Genomic DNA, 22,511 nt, shown 5'->3' on the forward strand with positions numbered 1-22,511 from the left:
AACTCACCTTAACCTCTTACCTACCTCAACATAACTATTTTGATGAATAAAGGTGATTATTTGAAAATATTTATTTATTTATAATTTCCCCCAAAAAAACGACAGGACTTTTTGAATGACCTGGTATATATATATATATATAATTAGCGAAATAATCCTTATATCTTTTTAAAGTAATAGAGAATGGGGGAAAAAACAAAACAGAAGAAGATAAAATAAGATAATTAGAGGATTGGCAAGAGGACTCCTTCTATCTTAATGAATGGATAGAACCAGGTAATAAATAACCCGATAATGTAAAAGAAGTAAGGGGGACTCTTCTTCCTTAGTCTATTTAAGGCACTCTACTTGCTTTGCTGTTCTGGCCTGTTAAGGCGAAGGTGTTCCACTACCAGATCCACTAGTATCCCAGCTAAGCAATAATCTTAAATATTTTAAGGTTGTACTTTTTGATTATCCAATAGCATTCTGTATACTAACACATAAAAACATAGTCTTCCATGTAATATAAGCCATCTGAGTTTCTCTGTTATTGTGTGTACTGTAGAGCCACTGCACTATGTCTATTTTTTACTTATACATACATATATATACATATATATAAAATTAAGTATTGCAAGTACTGTACAGCCTTCTGTGTTCATTCAATTGAAAGTTTATGATTAAACTCCGTAAAATGTCCGTAAAACGATTTTTAATTTCCTCCTCAAAAAATCTTAAGCTGTATAAGATTACATTCTTTTTTGAATCTTGAATTTTATGCATGTCAAGCTTGTAGCATTCAAAAGCATCAACACTTATCAAATTTGTTAGTCTACATCACCTATAAGAAACCTATCCATCACTATTTTCTTTTTTCCTACTTCTAAGAAACAAGATTTAGGTGTGGCAGTAAACAAAATAAAACTCTCTCGAATTTATGTATTCTCCAAATTCATGTGATTTTAAGAGCTTCATATCACTTGAAAAAACTAAATAATGCTTCAGCAAAAGAAATGTGTTCTGAAATATATCATTTTCAAAAGTTTGTATTTGTATTATATTTATATTTCTAGGTCAATTACTTATTGAATATATATATATTTTTTTTTCAGATGATGATTATAATGGGAGTTATTGGTTTGGTAATATTGGCCATCATAGTTGGTAAGTTGAACTAAAGAATGGACTCAAAGAACAAAAGCATATTTTTTTTTGTTTGTTTGTTTCTCCTTTATTTTTATTTATTCTCACTTGCATTATTAAATTGAGATGGGGGGGAGTTGGTGTTATGTGTTGATTTTTTTTTAATTTGCATGTTGACCATTTTTAATTTTCTTTTAATCACTTTCATTTACATTTCATCCACACTCGTCTTTTCAAAATTGCAGTAGATTTATCTTTTAAAATAATCTATTACTGACAGCGATTCATTTCCTTTGTTAACCATTTTTAAAATGCAATGGTATTTGAATACGTGTACATATTATTTTATTAGAAAAAAAATGTATGTTGACCAAACTGTGAGGTCGAACTCACCTTTTTGACAGAGCTGGCTGTTGTATATATTACTTTATGTACTAAAAAGATTAAAATTTAGTATTTGTTTCTCTTGTTGTAACAACTGACATATATATTTCAAGATGTAATAATGTATATTTAAGGATTATTGCCCTTCTCAATATTATTTAGTTATATAGTCATGTATCTTCAAGAAAATAATATGTGCTACAGTATATAACCAATCACATAGTGAATGTTTTCGTAGAGAAGATAGATAAACTTTGTTATTGTTTTTCACATTTTGTGTAAGCATCATTTTAAAAAATAATTAAAACTTTTAAATAAAATAATTAATATTAATATTGTGTTACATTACAAAACTGTATATGCCAGCTGAGACTGTGATTAATTTTTTTGTAGATAAATATATTTATAAAAAATATTGCTAAAATTATTAGATATGTTTTAAAAAATATATATCGTCAACACACTTTATTAACTCTATTATAAAAATATCGTCTCACACTTCACATTCATAATCTTTTCGATTACGAAACACAAATTACATTGAAAAATAATTGAAGTACTTAAACTATCATATCACAACATTTTTTCACATCCGACCAAATTTGTAATTGAAAGACATTTTTATTCCTTTGCTTTTGAGCAAAGGATTATTCTTTTTATTACATGAAGATAAGCAATTGAACCTGTAACCTGCTCATTCATTTGTTACATCATATCATGCATACATTATTACGCATGCACATTATTTCAACTTACTCTAATGCATGAAATCTATATTCTCTAACTTAGCAAAGACTTTGCATTTGCGAAACGCTTCATATACTCATAACAAGCTTTAAACAGCAGCATACATTAACAGCGAACGGCGTACATTATTAGGCATTAGCCATAATTACTGCTACAGTTCTGTTTTAGGAACAAGCATATTTAAACATATCCTTTTTATTTTAATTAAATATTTATAATAATAATAGGAGTACATAATTTTCTTTAAACTATTTTGTTTTTGGGTTTTTGAATGATTGCACTATTCGATTACAACATAATTTTAGCAATAACAGTGTTATGGCAAAATGGTATTCATAGTGGGTAATTAGAAATAGATTGAGCAAAACAGAATGAATTTTTAAAAACATTATTATTCATCTTTATTAATATTTAAACAAAAAAAATTCTATTCTTTCTCTTTCTCCTTATTTTCTTGCTTAAATTTATGTATTGTGGAATGAAAGCTTGTTAACTAATTATGTTTAAATACAAATTATATTATAGAGCCTGTATTATATAAATCTGTAACCTTAATGCAATGTACTAAAACATCTCCTTTGCTTGGTTATATTTCTCTTAATGTAGTTATAATTTATTTATAAGCTATATTTAAATTTTATTATGGGTTCTTATTATTAAAAGAGTAATAAAAAAAAAGGCCTAGAAAATTACTTTATATATAGATATGTATATAGGAATGTACAAGCTGATCAAATCAGCTCAAGGGGTCATTGTAATCATATCCATGTCTTCTTTGAATAAACTATAATAATGACAATATAAGTATTTGTAAATTTTCAATTCCCTCTTTTAACAAATCTTAAAACATAGATGTGCTTCTGCCTATTTCACCATTAGCACATTCACTATGCTTCAAAATAATGATACATGCAACTCAGAACAAGAATGCATTTAGAGAAATAATTTAATATTTTATGTAACTTTATTTTAAAAAGCATAACAAAAAAATTAAATAGAAGATAATATCCAGTTTATTACAAAACCAATGTTTATATAAGTACTAGCTTCCCCATTCCGGTATCATAACTAAAGAACTTTGATTTTGATTAATTTGAACTAATATTTTTTTGGTGATCTATCTTTAATATTTTGTCAATGGTCTTGTTTTCTTTTGAAATCAAAATTATTTTACTGTTAGGATTCCCAGTTTTTTTCTTTTTTTAATACCATATAGAAATGGTTGCCATAAAGACTTCTACCAGGCCTATAAAGCCTGGCAAATTTTGACCAATTAACCTAATAAAGTTATTTTATTGAAACTGCTTACACGTATACGAAGTTGCTTTAATTATTTTCCTGATTGATTGACATTTGAGAAGAAAATTTATATTTCTTAACAAAAACTTTATATCTTCTATGACTGGAGAGATTCATTGGTTAAGGCATTGCACTCCAAACTTCAGGGATTATGTATGAGCATGGCTACAGTCAAAAATTGCTTCTTTTTTTTTCAAAGTTGTGGATTATTTTTCTGCAAAAACAACTATACCAAAAAACCTATACCTCCATATAGATACCCTCTTTTGGTCTACTGTCTCTCTACTCTACCTCATTACACCTTAGTTTAGTACCTACTTCACTATAACCTCCTAAATACCTCACCATAACCTCTTACCTACTTAGCTCACTATACTCTCCTACCTACCTACCTCACTAACCTTCTACCTGCCTTACTATAGCCTCCTACCTAACTCACCTTAACCTCTTACCTACCTGACCATAACCTCCTACCTACCTCACTTTAGCCTCCTACCTAACTCACCTTAACCTCTTACCTACCTCAACATAACCTTCTACCTACCTCACTTTAGCCTTCTGCCTACAATTAATTAATCAGAGATTAATGTAAGCAGTTATGAAGGGAAATAAATTTTATAACGATCCAGTATTTTTTTAGTTTTATTATTTTGAAAGTTTTATAAAAAGTAAAACCTGTTTTTTCCATTATAAAAAAGAAATCCATTTTTCTAAAACAAACATTTATATTACTGTTTGTTGTGCTTAAGTAGCGTTGAATGTGGTTCAGTATTTAAATGGGTAACAGTCCATTTATGAGAGAAAGCCATGCTTGTCCTCCCTTAGGTTTCGTGAACCCATCGGTTTACTGGAGGCAATTCACACAAATGGGATAAGAATGATGACCCTATTTCATGTACAATAATTGAGAATCACATAATTTTCCATGATTTCAAATAGCTCCCGGAATTTTGATTCTTTGGACAGTATGCTTTAGATAAACATATATAGATCCTTGTGCACCTCCTGATCCTGCTATGGCGTTGATGACTGGGGAGGTTTTATGCCGTTAAACAGAACAGAACAGAACCTCCTGATCATGAACAGCCATGATTATTAAATTATGACTGACAATATCCTTGAACACTAACAAGTGAGTGACAGAATAACTTTGTCAAATTGACTCCAAAGAAAATGGTTATGAAGCTATATGAGCATAGAGAAAAGATTTACACTTGCCTGTACCACAAGTCAATATGCTATCCCAATTTTTTTTATTTTATAAGCCAATACTGAATAAAACTAGGTCTATAGTTTTATTGATTGCAATAATTAATGTGTAGTTTTGATTATTAAATGTCAAATAAATTGGAATCATTTAATTAAATCAGAATTGATTTTTATTTAGATTTAATATATTTCTCAATGTTAATGCCTTCTAAATCTGAGTTGCTATAGAAAGCACAGCTTTTATTTTAAACAATTATGCCTTCATGTATAAATGTTACGATCACATTTAAAAAAAATATATTATTACATGAAAATATATTTCATTATACAATTTAAGGAGATTAAACTAAGATTATTCTGGGTTTTAACCTTTTTAATCCTGTTTTCTAAAAGATGATTATAATATATCATTTTTTTATTAGTTGATACATTTTATTTACAGTAGACTATGACAATGTCATAAAAATTGTCATAATAAAAATCAATTCTTCAAAAGTTGAGACTCAAGGATTGTACTTAAGGATATAGATAGATTGACACAGCCACCCCTTTATCTAAATATTGAAAATTACTTGAGTAATACACCAGAATTATATAGCATTATAGCAATTGTGGTATATATGATATAAACCTAACTTTCTCTATCATTAGGCAAACCACAACTAGTCGATAAAATTTTATCAAATGGTTTGATTGCTGCTTGCAATGATTGTTCTTAATATATTTTTGATCGCATTTAGTTGGTTACTTATCTTTCATTTTTTTACAACAAAACAGAATTAAAGTGCTATTAATTGATTCAGTCAAAACAATAAAAATATTTGTGATTGGGATATAATCTGCACATGTTAGAATCTCATTGGTCATAAATTATTTATGTTAAGTCTACTGTATTTTAAAATGTTGATGTTGGAATTGGGTTTATATTAACTTTAATTAATATTTCTGATACATGTAAAGTTACTAATCTGAGTTTGTGTTTTGTTTCTTTTGTCTAAAAATTTAAGAATTGTTTCGTACAAAATACCAGAATTTAGTGAATGCCAAATTTAAGTAGAATTCTTTGTTGGAAGAGCCTTCTATATCAAACAACCAAGACTCAAATCCTGAAAGTAGATGCCTCTTTAAATATTTTAAAATAATAATATTTATAATAAAATTAAAACCATTTTCATCTTTTATTTATTTTAATAACCAACTTTTTTTTCTTTCTTTGACTATATTTTGAAATTTATCTGGATAAACAAATAGCAGACAATAAAGTAATAAAATTGATAGAAGCATAAAGAATTTTAAAACCTTCAAAATTTTATTCTACTTCCTGTCATTGAAATTAAAATTAAAATTAATTTTTTCAATCTATTTACATATAAAGTTTTTGTTGGGTTTTTTTACTCCAGCTGATGGAATGTGATCAATTGATTGGTTGAATTTTGAAATAAAAGCTTTCTACAACCAGCATAATTTAATTTTAATTGAAAAATGTTAAAAGAACATAAACCAGTTAAAATAAAACTCTAAATTGTATGAAGCTGGAATCGATAAGCAGGCCTAATGCGCTAATGGAACTAAAATGGTTAGAACTAATACATTTTTTTCTGTTGCATAATGTTCCTAATTATTACCACTGTCTCAAGAATACTTGTATAGTAAGGTTGAGAATTGAGCACTCTCTCAGTAGCTGACCCCAGACCCTCAATGATTTGTATAAATTTATAAATTAAAAAATTTCACATCAATATATCTTTAAATAGATTACGTATGCAGTAAATGCTTGCTCAGGAAAATAGAAGTTTATTATATTAATCAGGATTACTCTAAAATATTGTTATGGAATGCAAATTAATCCCGATTGGCTAATACATATAAATTTATTGTAGCAAAGGTCTTTAGCCAAAACAATTTGATGAATCAGGGCATTCACTAATTCTGGTCTTTCACGCGAACAGAAATAATGGTTTTGGGATGGTAACAATATTAGCACCAGCATTAGTTGATGGAGCTATGACAGTCCTTACTTGGCTTACGTTTTCCGACTTCAAACTTAACATTAACCGACAAGATTGCACCTCATTTAAATACATACAACACACATAAAGGTTTCAATATTGAATCAATATAAGACTTACCTGTAACTAATATTTTATTCAGCTCTTAGTCGCTATATTTTGAAGCATATTACTTTTAAGAAAAAAAAAGGACATTTATTACCTTTTGCCAACTTTTTTCTCTCAATAATTTATTATTATTTAAAGGATAATCAAATGTTTATAATATTTCACTCACGATATATTTCTTATCAGTTCAAATCAATACATTCTAAGAAAATAATTATTCATTTTTTCTACTCAATAGTTTATCACTTGACAGTTAAATGGTATCACACATTATTTGATGACGTGGTCGATAATGTATTTTAACAGGTTAAATTTAAAAGCCTATAATTTAAATGCTTATTATATGAAGGAATGTCCTTTTTATGTATAGAGGTCCACAATTTTAATCATTTATATTAATTAATTCAATTGAAAAATTTTAAAATCAGATCTAATTGTTTTGCAGATCGAAAGGTCAAATGAATTCTCAGACATCCTCAATGATACAATGAATAATAATAATGAAAATCAGTACAAGATAAAATCATGGTATTAGCCATAAGATCGCTAAAAGACAAAGAATTATTATTAAATCTACGAAATTCAGAATATTTTATAGTTCAAAATAAATTTTTTTTAAAAAAACCTCAATTTGAAAATATTACATTTTGCCAGTTGTAGGAATCAGATAATAATGTTTACTGACTTCCGCACCCTGTTCACATCGCCTGATTTCCAATAACAAGTGCTCTGAGCAGATAGTCACCAACCGCCCCTTCCCTTAATTTCTTAGTCTACCAAGCATAAATTTTATATATTAGAGCTTACATCTATCAATTCTAAGCCCTCACATGCAGCTTAATACTATATTTTCTTAAAGACATAGGCTGCCTTTTATAAAATTGTATGAAGTTTTTGAGTTTAATATGGCTATTTATTTACTTTTTATAAAACATATTTTGCTAAGAGTTTTAAATGTATTTGTAAAGTATTTGATCTTCGTCCTCATATTTTCAAATTTACTGCAATAGTTGGTTTTTTATCCTATTTTTCCACATCTCGAATTCAATAGCCATCCAAAAACTATCAAGTAGATACTATAAGCACTAGACTATGCACTTGGCTCCTCTTTATATAAGGGTCTAATTCATAAAATATGAATGAATGAATATGAAATAGATACTATAACAAAGATACTGTTAACAAGAAATTTGAAAATGGCATATTACGGGTTATTTTTGTGTTGACTTTAAAAATATATTTAGTTTTTTATTTTAATAATTTCAATAATTACAACTTAACAGCCCTGAAACTATTAATGTTTGCTAATAAAAATATAATGACTATATTGAGGAAAACTTTACTACATAAATTATAGAAATTATTCGATTAGTTTTTTTTTTTTTATTGTATTAGAATAAACATTTTTACCTATATAACAAAACTGTTATGAAAAAGTTTATTTCGGGATGAGAAATATATCTCCAAATATTATATAGAGATTTTTTTTTTAATGAATAATATAAAATATTGAGAGTAAAAAGCTGATAAAAGTTAATGATTATTTGAACATATCCTCTCTTATGAATTGAAAAGGATAACACTATTAATGATTATGATGAGATGAGAAGTTAGGAAGACCAGAGGTGGGTTGTTTGTTGCAGCTAAGTTCATGCCCGAAGAAAAGCACCAGGAGCAGATGCCAGTGATCTACCAGCAGCAGCCGATCCAGCAGGTACAGCCCGTGCAAGGACCAGCCGTAGGGACCAAGCCTAAGTAAAACACAGCCTCCGTTCGTAACCTGCATTACCTTCTTTACAGGTTTCTTTTTCTACAGAAATTCTTTTTTGCAATACACCATTCAATTTTTGAGGGTGTATTCTCTAGGGCGATATCGGGGATCTTAATTCAAGTTAAAATTATAATGATGCACTATCACTACAACTTAAAAAATATTGTGATTAAGCTGCCGTGCAATAGTTTTCCTTTTTTAATTCTATACCGTTCTAGATAAGATTTGAACATTTTGTGGATAGTGAACTTATAGAAAGTATTTCCGATAGACAGTGCATATTCTGTGTATGATAGATTAAAATTTTTCTTTGCACATTAGTGCTATGTTTGTTTTGTTTTTTATAAAGCTTTCTTCTATTAATTCACTATAAATCTGGCAGTTAAAGATACTCGTTTATGTTCACTATACACAAATATTTATCTTTGAAAAAATTGAGCCTAATGCCTCGAATCTGGATTTCCATCATCCAGAAAAAAAAAAAAAAAAAAACTCGTCCTATGTGTGGCATATAACAAAGGCTACGATGACCCGATAACACCAATTTTCTGGTCACTGATTTGTATATAAATCAGGCTTTTAATTTAGTAATCCTATATTAACGATTAAATTATTATTTAGTTTTCTAAACCGCTAGATGCCTAGTGAATCATATTCTCTTTAACTCCATCTTTCCCCCTTAGAAAATATAAAATATTTAGCACGTCAAATACACATGAATAATAAATATATACATAAATAACCATATGTTATAAACGATATAACATTAGGATGAAGAGAAAATAATCGAGAAAATTAATGCAGAAGTTGTAAAAACTAAGCGTTTAGATTTTGCCTAATGGATTTGTAACATATTGTTTTATTTTTGCTTGTAATGTATTATAAAATGTGTAATTGTTCAAACAGCTTAACAGAAGGAATAGTATGTAATTGACGAAAATAATTTAAAGTTAAACATGAATTGTTAGTTGTTTACATTCAAAATGTATGTTATTTATAGGATTGAGATTTATTCTTATTGTATAAACGTATGTAATAAATATGAATATATAAGAGTTTAATTTTGTTTTTCCACCTAAAGAATATTTTATTTTTAAAAAAATATATATAAGAAATGCAATCAATTGTTATTCAAACTAATGAAAATAAAAGGAATTCCAAAGGGCAATAGACATTCCACAAAAATGAAATAGTTATCTAACCATACAGGTATGTAAAAAATAACATAATTTTAATTTATGGTTATGTTTGGAGATCAAATAAATAATTTTTATTTATTCATAACATACTGCACAGATTCATGGGTTTTCCCCAAACAGTGTTCCTGTCTTTCCTACCTTCATCTTTTATTCATCATGGCTTCTTTCACTCACCCAAACCAATATTTTCTCAGGCGACTTTTCTTATAACCATATAATGTTTCAAACTTTTTTTTAACATCATGGTTTCAGTGGAGTAAAGGATGTTTTTTATTTGTTAATCAACATTATTTTCATAATACTTTACTTGGTTACTTACAGAAAATACTTCCTCCAGCCTTGTTCCTTTGATAACCTTATCTTTTATGACCTCCTTCCTGGTCATTTCTGACATATGGGAAGGGGTTATCTACAGAGTAAAACCATATTCCAACACCATGGTGGGGGGTCGTTTTCATTTTGTGGGACCGCCAAAGAAATAAAAGTTGACCCTCTAGCCTGCATTCCAACTGACGCGCACTACTGCAGTTTCCAGCTTGCTAAGACCTATGCCTCAATTCTCTCAGCTACAGATGGCTCAGTTCATGCCTGCTATTCTTGGGCTACTGGTTTCTATTTCGCAGCTATTCCACATCTTTGTTGATTCTGTCTATTCACCTAGTTTTTGGCTTCCCACATGGTTTCTTGCCAACTATTTAGACATCCTTTCATATTTGTGTAGAGGCACCCTCATGGATTGCATCAAGCCACATTTACTGCCTATCTTAACCTCTTTGCCTTCATATCATGAGTCTCCGCAAGCAGCTCACTGTTAGTCTTCCTAACTCCATTAGGAGTGGGCATGAATGTGATCTTTAACTTTTTCAGAAAAAATCATTTACTTCTTAAAAGCTTAATTGATTTTGAAGAATGTATGTATATATCTCATGATTTACAAGTTGCATAGAAGGCCTATTAGTCAATAATTAATGATTTATTTCAATGAATGTTCAAAATACCCTTCTCTCCAGCATAGAAACAGTAACTCCCCACCCAAGAGAAGTTTCAGGCCACTAGTTTAAATCCAATGGTTCTATCTATGAACAAGTGGATGAAATGTAACAAAAATTAATAAATTAACTTTATGTATAAATTGTAAAAACAGAAACTGAAGTAAAATGTAAAAATATTAAAAAAAAGTATAAATTGTAAAAACAGAAACTGAAGTACTAGGGAAATATTGTAATATGAAATCTCGTGAGTTAAGTGATGGCCAATGTCAACAAAAATTTTACATTGTTGTCTTGAGAAGTTAGAATTTTCAACTAATAAAATTATTCACTGGAACTAGAGACAGTCACCATTCACACTTTCTTCAAGGTTTAAAACTATTTCAATATTTATTAATCGACAATTAAAAAACAGCCATATATTTATTTATTTAATACAAGGTACAAGATAACTCATTCCCAGATTATAATATATTCTAATTAAGTTAGTAATCTATTCTTATTAATATCTAATAAATTAAAAATTATATACAAGTGTTTTACGTAAAATAACAATAATGGGTTTTAATACTGGTATTAGATACTAAATATTTTCAAGCCTATAACAATCATTAACATTAAAAGTTATTTTAAAAATATAATAAATAACAATTATTTACATTTATATGTCACAGATAGTAAAATTAATTTGTAAATAAAGTATCAAATATTAATTATAGTTCTTCTAAAACTGAAACTTCCAGTCCTTTTGAGGATTCAGGGAGACAAGCGAATGATGTTTCAGTTAAATTTGTTTTTCTTACAGCCCTGGGTGTTACAACATTGATATCGCCCGGCTTCTTTAAATCGGGAACTCTACCTAAAAATGAATCAAAATGTTTTGTGACCTTAAAATTTATTAAAATCTTGAGTCATCCTGTTTTCAATTAACTAGAAAGTGGAATAAAAAGCAAAAATAGATTTAAAAGTTGTTTTCTAAAGTAAAGAACAGATTAGCAAGTGAAGGTGGCAAGTTAAGTTTAAGGATACTTGGTTTTTGCTAGAACAAATTTCTACTTAGATGCTTTCTCTAAAGGTGTCAGGCGTGATTGAGTGTGAGTATGCAGCTATGTTAACTGAATGATAATGAGCATGTTTGAAAATCAATATTAGAATGACAAAGACTAAACTATTTTAAGTAATTTGAACTAATATTGTAAATGAATTTATATAACACAACTTTGTAACGCATATTATTTTTTTATATAAAAGAAGATGGTACAACCCTAACCATCTTCTTATATATCAATTTTTACGGTCAACTATATATACATATCATTGTTTATATTTTTCTTGAAAATGTAATAAGTAGATATTTGGATAACTTGGATGCAAAATACAGAAATATTCTGGACATCCAGTCGACTCTCAGGTACTTGTAACTAATCAAACTATTTAGAAGTGGAATAGTTGAAGGAAGACATTACCTAAAATTTTGAGATTTTTTAAATCAATGGTAATGGCTCTAACAGGTACAAAGGAAAGCAGAATCGTGAGATTTGATAGCAAAGTCCAACATACAATTACAGGAGCGATCTGGGATAAGAGCCTTAACACTCAGAAAAGAACTAACAGTGAATTTGCTTCTAGAGATTGGTCAGTCAATATCTCATGATAAGAAGGTTAAGATGGGCAGGACATGTGGTTCGAAGCAATCCATCAGGACACCTCTATACAACAATGAATGCAACTATAGTTGGCATGAGACCACGTGGGAAGCAAAAATCCAGATGGATAGACAGAATCAACAAAGATATAGAAGAGCTGTATTTAGCAAACTGGAAAGCAGTAGCCCAAGACAGGCAGGCGTGGAGATGGCTGGTTCTAGTCGCCAAAGATCTACTCATAGAAGGTCTGTAGAACCAATCCAAAAAAAAAAATAATAATAATATAAAATAAAACAGAGATGGGCAAAAATTAGCTATGGATAAAATTCGGCTAAAATTGTTATGGATACAACCCTTATTCATGAATGAACTATAAATAAATAAATATTGTATCCATGACAATTCTAGCTAATTTTTGCCCAACCCTGAAATAAAATAAATGGATGTTAATAATTTTAACAGTGTCTTTGATTGATTTTCTGTATCATGTGTAGTAATTGCCAATATCCAGTCATACTGGATATCCTATGAAATAAATAATAATAGTGATTTTTTAAAACGTTCTACCCATTTTCAATTTTTTAAATGACTAACAATCTTACATATTGACTCAATTTGCTTTTTTAGTTTAATTCATGAACTAACAGAAAGAATTCCTCAGGCACTGCTTTAATTTAAAATACATTTCATACATTGTATTCATATAAATTTAGTGAGAATTTTAAATTCCCTTATTACATAAGAATAGAATATTAATTTCTCTGAATAATACCTTGATGCTTGAAGATTTTAGGAGTTAAAAAAGATCTATTTTCGGCTGGTCTGAGAACTGAGGAAGCAGAACCAGGTTTCTGGAATAATATTAATAATCTATAAATATTTATCATTTTGAAATTTCATTAAAATTCATTTATAATGATTATAGTTACAATCATACCTTGATTCCACTTAATTAAATGCTTGTTAGGAAACTAGATTTTTGAAATAACCAGTTTTTTTTTTTTTATAACAGAATCTAAATAGGTAAAATGTTTCCTACAAATTAACAGTGTCAGAACAGAAAAATCTAGGTAAGAAGGGGCGATAGCCAATAGTTCAAAACACAAAGTTGAAAAACATTGATAGTTCCTTAAATTTGGTGGGAGAAGTTAATTTAAAGTTCAATTCTGAATAAGCAGATAATTTTAGAGCTGTATAAATGATCAACCTTGAAAACTTTTTTTTTCGACTCTAATATCAAAAAAATCTGTAAAACTAAATAAAATGGAACATATCATTTTAATGATGGGCCCATTCACCTCCAATTAATATGAGAGGGAGAAAATAAAAAAAATATATTTGAGTGCATAAAAGACATTCATAATAATCAATATGTCATGAAATAATAATCAACGCCAACCATTGAGAAATCTAAAAAAAATCTAACAATTTTTTTTTAACAAAGATATGAGAATGCCTAAACAACTTTGATCTTCATACCATATAAAGTTTCAAAATAAAACTATTTAATACATCAAATCAAAATTTAATTGGAAATGATAATTTGATTTTTATTAATCTCGGTAATACATTTTACACTTTAAAATGAATATATTATTAATAAATTCATAAAACATTTTATAAACTTTATTTACTTAACATAGAGTAATACCACAGGTATATATTTCAATTCAAACCATATTTTATTCTTTGGTTAACAATTTCTAACCTAAAACAATACTTACTATGACCAATTTTTCAGCACTCGAATAGAACTTAGGAGGCAGTTTCTGAACAGGAGTCTGTTTAACAGTTATTGGAACAGGGATCTTCTGAAAAATAATATAATATTTATGTAATTAAATATTATTTTATAAGATATTTAAGTCAATAATTAAATTTCAGAACAGTATAACTGGAAAAATCACTACAACAGACAAAAGATTATCACTGTCATGTAAAAATTATCAATTATAGTTCACTAAAAGAATGGTCTACTTGCTAGACAAAGCTATTAAATATCAACAAAGAAACTAGAATTTATCAAAGTTTAAATAAGCAATGTCAAAGAATAGCATTAATTAGACTATTAATGTTCATGTTTAGAATTAACCTAATTTTCGGTGAACATAAAATATAAATTAAAATCAAATTTACTTAGAAAAAACTTATAAACCACTATAAACATATGATATAACAATAAAATTGTAAGATAAATTATCAACTTACATTCGGTGATTGGAGAGCCGGAAGACTTTTAGCAGTTGGTATACCTGTACCTGTCCTAATATACTGAGAAATTGGACTTTTAACATATTCAAACTGTTTTTTCCTAGGAGTCACTAAAGTCCTCGAACTCCCAGGTATAGGCTTTGGTGTTGAGCTTGCAACTTTAGGTAGTGGTGGTCTTTTCATATCAAGTGCTGGTTTATCAACTGGTATAGGTTGATTACGACTTTTAAGAATGCCTCCTAGCTTGGCTGGACTTACCATGTAATCAGGTTTCTTTGGCTTAGGAATTTTCTTCCGTTTTAAATCATTCAACCACTTTTCATTGGAAGTGCCAGAAGTGGGTTGTAACTTGGATGGTTTTAAAAAAGTAGATTTAATACTACCAAATACTGGAATTTTACTTCTTGCACAATCTTGACTACTTTGCACACATGAGGGTGGTTCTTCATTTTCTTTGTTTTTAACAATAAGTGTTTCAGCACAATCTTGGTTCGTTGAAGAATACTGGCTGTTTGAAGATGAAATGCAGTCATCCTCTTCAGCGTGAACAGAAACAAAAGATTTTTCATCAGAAGACTCAGGTGAATGGTTCAATGGCTCAAGATTTGTAGATGGTTCTGGACCACTAGGCTCTAACAGAACTTCTGTTGAAGCTAAATTCATTGATTGAACATTCTCAGACTGGGAAATGACAGATTCAGGTTGCACACTGCCCAATACATCAACAGAGCCTACTTGTTGACCAACTGATTGATTCAATGACTCAAGATTTGCAGATGGTTCAGGACCACTTGTTTTTAACTGATCTGCTGACGAAGCTAAATCCAGTGATTGAACATTCTCAGACTGGGAGATGACAGATTCAGATTGCACACTGTCCATTACATCAATGGAGCCAACTTGTGAAGGCTTGAGTGAATCATGACTCATTTTGCATAATTCTTCGATACCACAATCATTTGAACTACTAATATTATTATTTTTCAATGGAAGATGAGAAGCTTCAATTTCCTCTCCAGTGGGATCACAACATTCCTTGGATGTATCAATGCTACTCATACAAACATCATCAGACAGATGCACTTTTGTAGTTGTCAGGGGCGTTTCGTTCCTATTTTCAACCACAGAATTAATTGTTTCCTCAGAATGAACTAAGCCAATATTTTTATTTAACTCAGGATTTTCTAATGAATCATCTAATTGAGCTGAAGATTCAGGTTCATACTTCACATGTACCTGATTTGAAATGTCATTATTGGAGTTATGACTGGATGAATTGTTAAAATTTTGTATTTCTTCATGATCTTGGTTAATTTCTATGCTGGCTTCAAGGAGAGGCAAAGTAGATTCATTTCCAACAGGCTCGTGTTCAGAATCTTCTGTATGGTCTTCTTTATCATTTCCTTCAAACGACACTTTGTGGGTATCACTAGAATTTCTCAAGTCTTGCAAAGATGGTACTTCTTGGACTGAATTATTGCTGCTCATACTACACATATCTTGATCAGAAAATTGGATTAGTCCTTCTGGTTTTTTTATAAACTTTTCAACAGGATTGGCACTAAAAAGAAAATTTAACATCACATAATTCTAATATATCACAAAATAAGGTTATTTTTGAGTCAACTCTAGATTTAAATTCATATATTTAATTTATAATTATAATGCTAATTATAATAAGTATAAATGTTATTATGGTATTATAAACATTTGTATGCCACATTATGAAATTATATGTACTTATATACACATACCTATTACATTTTTGGTAAATATGTAGTTCTTCAAAGTTAATACTGTTTGTCATGATAAATATTATATTCAATCTCTCTGCATGTAATAATCGAATTAGAGTATATAATAGTATAGAAATACAATGACCATATTTAATAGAAAAATCCTGATGTAGTAAAATATACTGCCAATTTTGAGTATCAAGATGTTTCTATCAAATATTTATAATTGTATTTCTGTAAGCATTATAGGTATAGCTTTAAAAATGATTCCATAAAATATTCAAGTGACAAGTAGGCCTAAACCAATTTCAATGTCAACACCAAAATATACTTCGAGATAACGCACTGAGTGTCACCCACTGCTTAGGTATGCCTTCATTTTAGCAATAGCCTCTCAAGTGCCTCTGTTCCCATAAAACACTAATCAGATGTCATTATTTAACTTTTAAGTTATTCTAGTTCTCTTGGTGGTTAGGATCATCAGTGGAGTGAAAAAGTTCTAAAACAGATCTGACTTCTAAATTTCACTCTCTATGAGTGACCTACCAACCAAGAATTCAGCTCTTATGTACCAACGCATAACTGGACATATAAGAACAGATATTTTAGATAGGGCAAGTATGTGGAATCGAAAAATTTTATTTATTGTTAAATAATATTTGGTATTAAGAGAAAACTTAATAATTAATTCCAAACTTGAAAGAAGTAAATTTGCCTTCACGGTAGAGTGTAGATTTTATTTTGCTAATAATAGGTTACCACAAAAATGTATTAAATCTTTACGTATATAAATGCCTCTGAATGTATATAATTAACGTAATAAACCCCTGATGTATCAAAATTTGATGCAAACCTAAAGTTTGCATGAATTTTTCACAAGAATCAGCTAGTTAGATAAAATAACAATTCAAAGAGTAGCAACAAATATAACAAAAGACTACGGTCTTAATAGGTACACCTAGACTGTATTATACCAACTACTATATGGCATTACATGTCATAATTAACTGTTTGTCAAACTGATTTTCATTCCTTCATTCTACCCTTCAGCAGGGAACTGCTTCAAAGAAAAGCAACACAGTCTGAATAGAATAGGTAAGTTATAAGCAGTCAGATATTAAAACGTCAATATTTATCAGTCAGCTTTGTAAGACTTTTATTGATAGCAAAAACAAAAGATTATTTTTTATTTTCACTTAAAATAAATATCTAAGACATAGGTTTTCTCTACTCCCATGAACTATTTACCAATGGACACTTTTTGGAATATCTTTAGCTAAGTTTCACAGATGTTGGTTTGAAATTACATTAATAAATAAACATATTTTTAAATAGTGAATTTTATTAATGATTAATGAGCAAGTTCAACTTCCATTTTGTTTTCTCCTGTATCTTCCTAAAGTTAATGTTCCAGAGAAGCTTTCTCTAACACTCTTAGTATTTTCATTTATGTAAGAACAATAATTTGTTTATTTTTCTTTAAGTTTTAAAAACATTAATTCATATAGATAAAGCCAATATCCATATTTGAATAATATTTATATTTTGTTTATTAAAAATTTGGTAATCGTTCACAAGTGTAACTCCAACATGGCCCCTAAAGGTGTACTCAATTATATTCAATGTTTGGTTGTTGTGGGTTAAACCCAGCAATATTATTACTCCTTTAATTAGATCATATCAGTCGATTTCTGGCCACACGAGAGAAAAACAAACCGACAAGCAATCCTTTCATTTGAGGTTGGGCCCAATAATCACATAAATACAAAATACTTCATGATGCCACATTTTAATTGACATTATAGTCACAATGTACTCATTATTTTTAAATGAGTACACCTATACCCACCAAATTAGAGAACTATTGCTATTTTACGGAGAACTATTTTATTGTGAACTAGTACCAACATTTTTTAAAGGAAGTTACATATCATTAAGAACTAGGTGCAAGTTAAACTTCAAATTTTATTTCATAGTTATGTCAACAATATAAAAGTTAACATTTTGGGAAAGCATTCCCTATCTTTAGAACTCTAAAATTTTACAAATATATATCTATCATCCATACAATTCCAAAACAAAAGTTCTGGAAATTGCTAATAACATTGTCTGTGAATCATAGCTGCATATATTAGGGGCAGTTCGGTACTAATTTTGAAATGTTAATAGATCACTTCGTATTTTTAACTAGTAACATCATATATTCAGTTAAGTCTTTTTACCATGTAAGGACAAGAGAAAATTATATTGAAATGCAATGAAACTCAAGACAGCACAATTTACAGATACACCTATCACATTACTTAATGGCTTCACTGTATAAGGAATTTTTAATCAACAAAAAAAAAATTGAATTATATAATAAGAATGACAACTCTCAAAATTAATTTTAAAAAATAACTTTTGACTGAAATACCATTGAGGATTGTATTACTGACTACTATAATATTAAAATTAAAACCTTTCTCCTTTTTTGTTCGCCATCCTGCTACGCCAAATAATTTCCAGTTCTCTTGCAGTAACTGGACCCCAGAAAACTTCTTCATCACTGTCACACCCAGGAATAATAGCAGACATGGCTAAAATATTAATGGTAAAATTAATAATAACCAACAGTTCAGATTCAATATTACTTACACAAATTAAATGTCAACTGATTTTTCTAATCTTGGTTAATAGACAGAAGTTTACGCAATAAAAAAATAAAGAAAGAAAACAATTATTAAAATTATTAAGGTAAAGTACCCTAATTGAAGGGATAAAGTCCAAAATTCCACCTTCTAGTAAACAAATTCAAATAACACTCTATAACCGTTTTACCGGTTATCAGTAATGCTGCCAACACAATTAGAAAACGTAATATTTTTTAGTTATAGTGTTGAAGTTTTATGCGATTATAAGCACTAATAAAAACGTACTGTACTGTTTTAAATTGTATATTAAAACATATTTTGATGGTTAAAAATTATTTTATGTTTTGATACGAATGTAGTTGATTTTAAATGTAATTTCAGAAGTTGATCGGAGGGTGCGGCCAATGAAAACCCCCAACTTCTGATACGTTTTATATTTTGTATAACTGAGATTAATCGTTTATATTTGCATTGGTTACAGCAAATATGTTTGCTTTAGGTTTGTTCATGCATTAATAAAATAATTTATTTAATGTATTGCTTTCATGGTTTCTAAAATGATTAAAAACTTAAGATTCTGAGAGGTGGTTTTCTTAAAGCCAATGCATAACCCCATACCACCAGACACTTAATTTAAGAGCGACATTCCCTGCGAACCTCTACATTGTAGCAAAGGACGTACCACAACACACTTCAATTTTAACCAAAATAAAGTGAAAATACTATTAGATAAAAATATATGCATCTTAAATCCATGGCCTAGGATATAATACAGGATGTATAGGAGAAAATTACAATGAATAATGGTGGGATAGTTTACTAAAAATGTAGTTCTGTGCCAACAACTTCACCTTCCAATCTATATCTGTTGTCTAGTATGATTTATTGAAGGGTTTTTCCAAGAAGTTCACGTTGTTTTCATTAAAATTCAAGTTTGTTTCACTGTAACTGAACATTTCTCAACTTTTTTTCACTGCATTCGGAATCTATAGTAGATTTCCTGTTAGTTAGCAACCAATTTTTTAGAAAATTATTGCTTTATTTGGTAGTCATATCATCCAAAGTGTAATATGACTATAATGAATAACAATAATGAATAACTTCCAGATCACTACGATGTATCTCAGGGAATGAAATTTTGAGTTGCGAAATTGAGAATTATAAAAAGCTTTTTATATTTCATCAGTTTTCCAACAGGATACCTAAATTTGCTAAGCTAATTTAATTTCGAAGAGATTTTGAGATACCTACAGTTATATTAGTAAGATAAATCAAGGTAAGGGCATCCTAAAATTTTGTTAGTTCAACTTCTTCCTTTTATGTCCAAATTGATATTTCGCAGGCTTTCTTCATAAAAAATATGTTATTTATTTTGTCAACATTTCTACCTGCCTCGCAAAACTGGGGTACATTGTACATCTGCTTGATTGATAATAATAGAAAACATAAATTAGTGGCTATTTTTTTTTCACTATAAGATAGCACTTCCAATTTGAGAACCTGTATGAGATTTGGAGCCTTCTACTATTCCCTTTGTGAACCTCTAACAAGTTTTACTCCGTTTTATTCGTTGGGGAGTTATACCGTAAGCACAATTAGAGTATACATGGCTTTTCTGTTTTCCACTAAAATTGTATCCACAGTATTCTACTAACGCCGGATCACCTTACCAATTATTTATTTTGTTCCTAGTTTGCTATCTCGTACCTAGATTTCTATTACCTCAAAGTTTTTCTAAAATGAATTACTATGGCATAGTATTTTTCGTTTGAAAAGTTTTCAATGGTATGTCCACAAGTTTAACTTTTTATTAATTTCATTCAGGAGTGAAGAAGGTTATAACCATGCCATAATAAAAAAATTAAGTAAAATCAAATATATTGGGTTGTAAAATAAGTTCGTAGCGTTTTTTACTGGTGATTACAATAAAAACTTTAAATTCTTGTAAATATTTTTAATCAATTGTATATTGATTAAATATTTTGGTCTATTACATGTTGCCATATTTCTGGTAATTTTTTAATTCCGTTCTTCAAGAACTTCTCAGATTTTTACGTAATGAACTCCTCTATGTGCGTTTCGCAGTCCTCGAGAGAATTAAAGTGTTTCCCAAAAGAGAGTTTTGAAGGGTCCGAAATAAGTGAAAAGCTGTTGGTGAATAGGGAGGGTGGGGGATCACATCCCATCAAAACTCCAATAATTTCTGCCGGGTCTGCAAAGACACGTGAGGACGGGCGCTATCGAGATGGAAAACTACGCCTTTGCGATTAGCCAATGCTGCACCGCTGACTTTAATTGTTCCAACTGGGCACAGTATACTGCAGAATTAATGGTCTGGTTGGGCGGGAGGAGCTCAAGATAAAGTACACCTTTCCAATTCCACCAAATGCACAGCATAACCATTTTTGTATGTAATCCTGCTTTTGGAGTCGTTAACGGCGGGTCATTTCGTTTTCCCCAGGACTTTTCCTCACAATATTATTGTACAGGACCCACTTTTTCTTCCTTAGTTATCAACCCCTTTAAAAATGGACTTTGCGTTTCAGGAGGAAATTCCTACTGGATATGCGGTCCAATAAATTCTCTTCCACCAAATTGTGAGGAACCCATATATCACTTTGAGAAACATATCCCGCAGCCTCCAAACAATTAACTTGCATGAGATATGGTAAGCGTTTCTGCGATATTCCGTGTTGTAGAGTGATGGTTGTCTGTGACCAATGCTTGAATTTGGTCATCAACAGTTGAAGGATGACCCGAGCGCTTTGCGCCTTCCAAGTCAAAATTTCCGGTTCTGAACGGAGGAAACCACGGGCGGTGCTTTCTCCTAAGGCATCGTCGCCATACACACTGCAAATTTCGTTAATCGTCTGTGTAGCGGATTTTCCTTTTCGGAAATAAAAAATCATTAAATGACGAAAATGATTTTTTTTTTCTCTTCTATTTTGAGCAAGCAAAATACCACTTAAAGATAAGGAATCTTGGTTGAAACTGTTGAATAATATTGACCAAGTAAACATTTTTATAAACACAGAGAGGATTAAATTAAAATATTGAAGAAAGCAACGAACTTATTTACTAACCAATAAATAGAGGGGTGAGTAATACGAAGTCATGGTTTTTCTTATTGACGTATTAGATAACAATATTCAAGTAAAAATCAATCGGGAAAAAAATCGAAAGAAAATCTAGTTTTTCAGAAGTATATTTTCAAATCAAAATATTTCAATTCAAAGTGTAGTTACTCTCAAGTTTTTAGAATTGTACTATGGTGAGCTGGGCCGTCGCGTAAATGAGATGAGTGAGCCTGTCGTCTTGTTCGCCTCAGTCAATTATGATATTTTAAAACGAAAAATAATTATTTTAGTAGAGCAAATCCTCCCACTCAAATCATCACTCTAGTAGTGAGCCCTACTAAACAGATACTTAAATATTTGTATTTTGG

General features: G+C 29.6%; 2 protein-coding genes across 3 annotated transcripts in view; one reads left to right on the top strand and one right to left on the bottom strand.

Annotated features, from left to right (window-relative positions):
* The window catches only part of LOC106677418 (neuronal synaptobrevin), a 45,389-nt gene extending 36,236 nt beyond the window's left edge, over positions 1-9,153 (top strand). Inside the window, exons 5-6 of the mRNA XM_014415343.3 lie at positions 1,095-1,146; positions 8,525-9,153. Of these exons, the coding sequence (XP_014270829.1) occupies positions 1,095-1,146; positions 8,525-8,640 (168 nt within the window). The 3' untranslated portion in view covers positions 8,641-9,153. The remainder of the gene's footprint in view (positions 1-1,094; positions 1,147-8,524) is intronic.
* Positions 9,154-11,305: 2,152 nt separating this feature from the next.
* Positions 11,306-19,310, bottom strand: LOC106677424 (uncharacterized). 2 transcript variants are annotated; one of them, XM_067045585.1, is made up of 6 exons: positions 19,179-19,310; positions 18,895-19,012; positions 14,695-16,258; positions 14,211-14,294; positions 13,259-13,337; positions 11,306-11,699 (listed from the first exon to the last, which is right to left on the bottom strand). In XM_067045585.1, the coding sequence occupies exons 2-6, from the start codon at positions 19,008-19,010 to the stop codon at positions 11,554-11,556; spliced, it is 1,989 nt and encodes a 662-aa protein (XP_066901686.1). In that variant the 5' UTR covers positions 19,011-19,012; positions 19,179-19,310; the 3' UTR covers positions 11,306-11,553. The 2 variants fall into 2 exon arrangements, with proteins under 2 accessions (XP_066901686.1, XP_014270835.1); XM_014415349.3 differs by having other exon boundaries at positions 11,308-11,699; positions 14,211-14,297; positions 19,179-19,305.
* Between the last annotated feature and the right edge of the window lie 3,201 nt (positions 19,311-22,511).

Source organism: Halyomorpha halys, unplaced genomic scaffold (assembly GCF_000696795.3).
Source record: "Halyomorpha halys isolate HHAL.00 unplaced genomic scaffold, Hhal_1.1 Scaffold98.1, whole genome shotgun sequence".
NCBI lineage: Eukaryota > Metazoa > Arthropoda > Insecta > Hemiptera > Pentatomidae > Halyomorpha > Halyomorpha halys.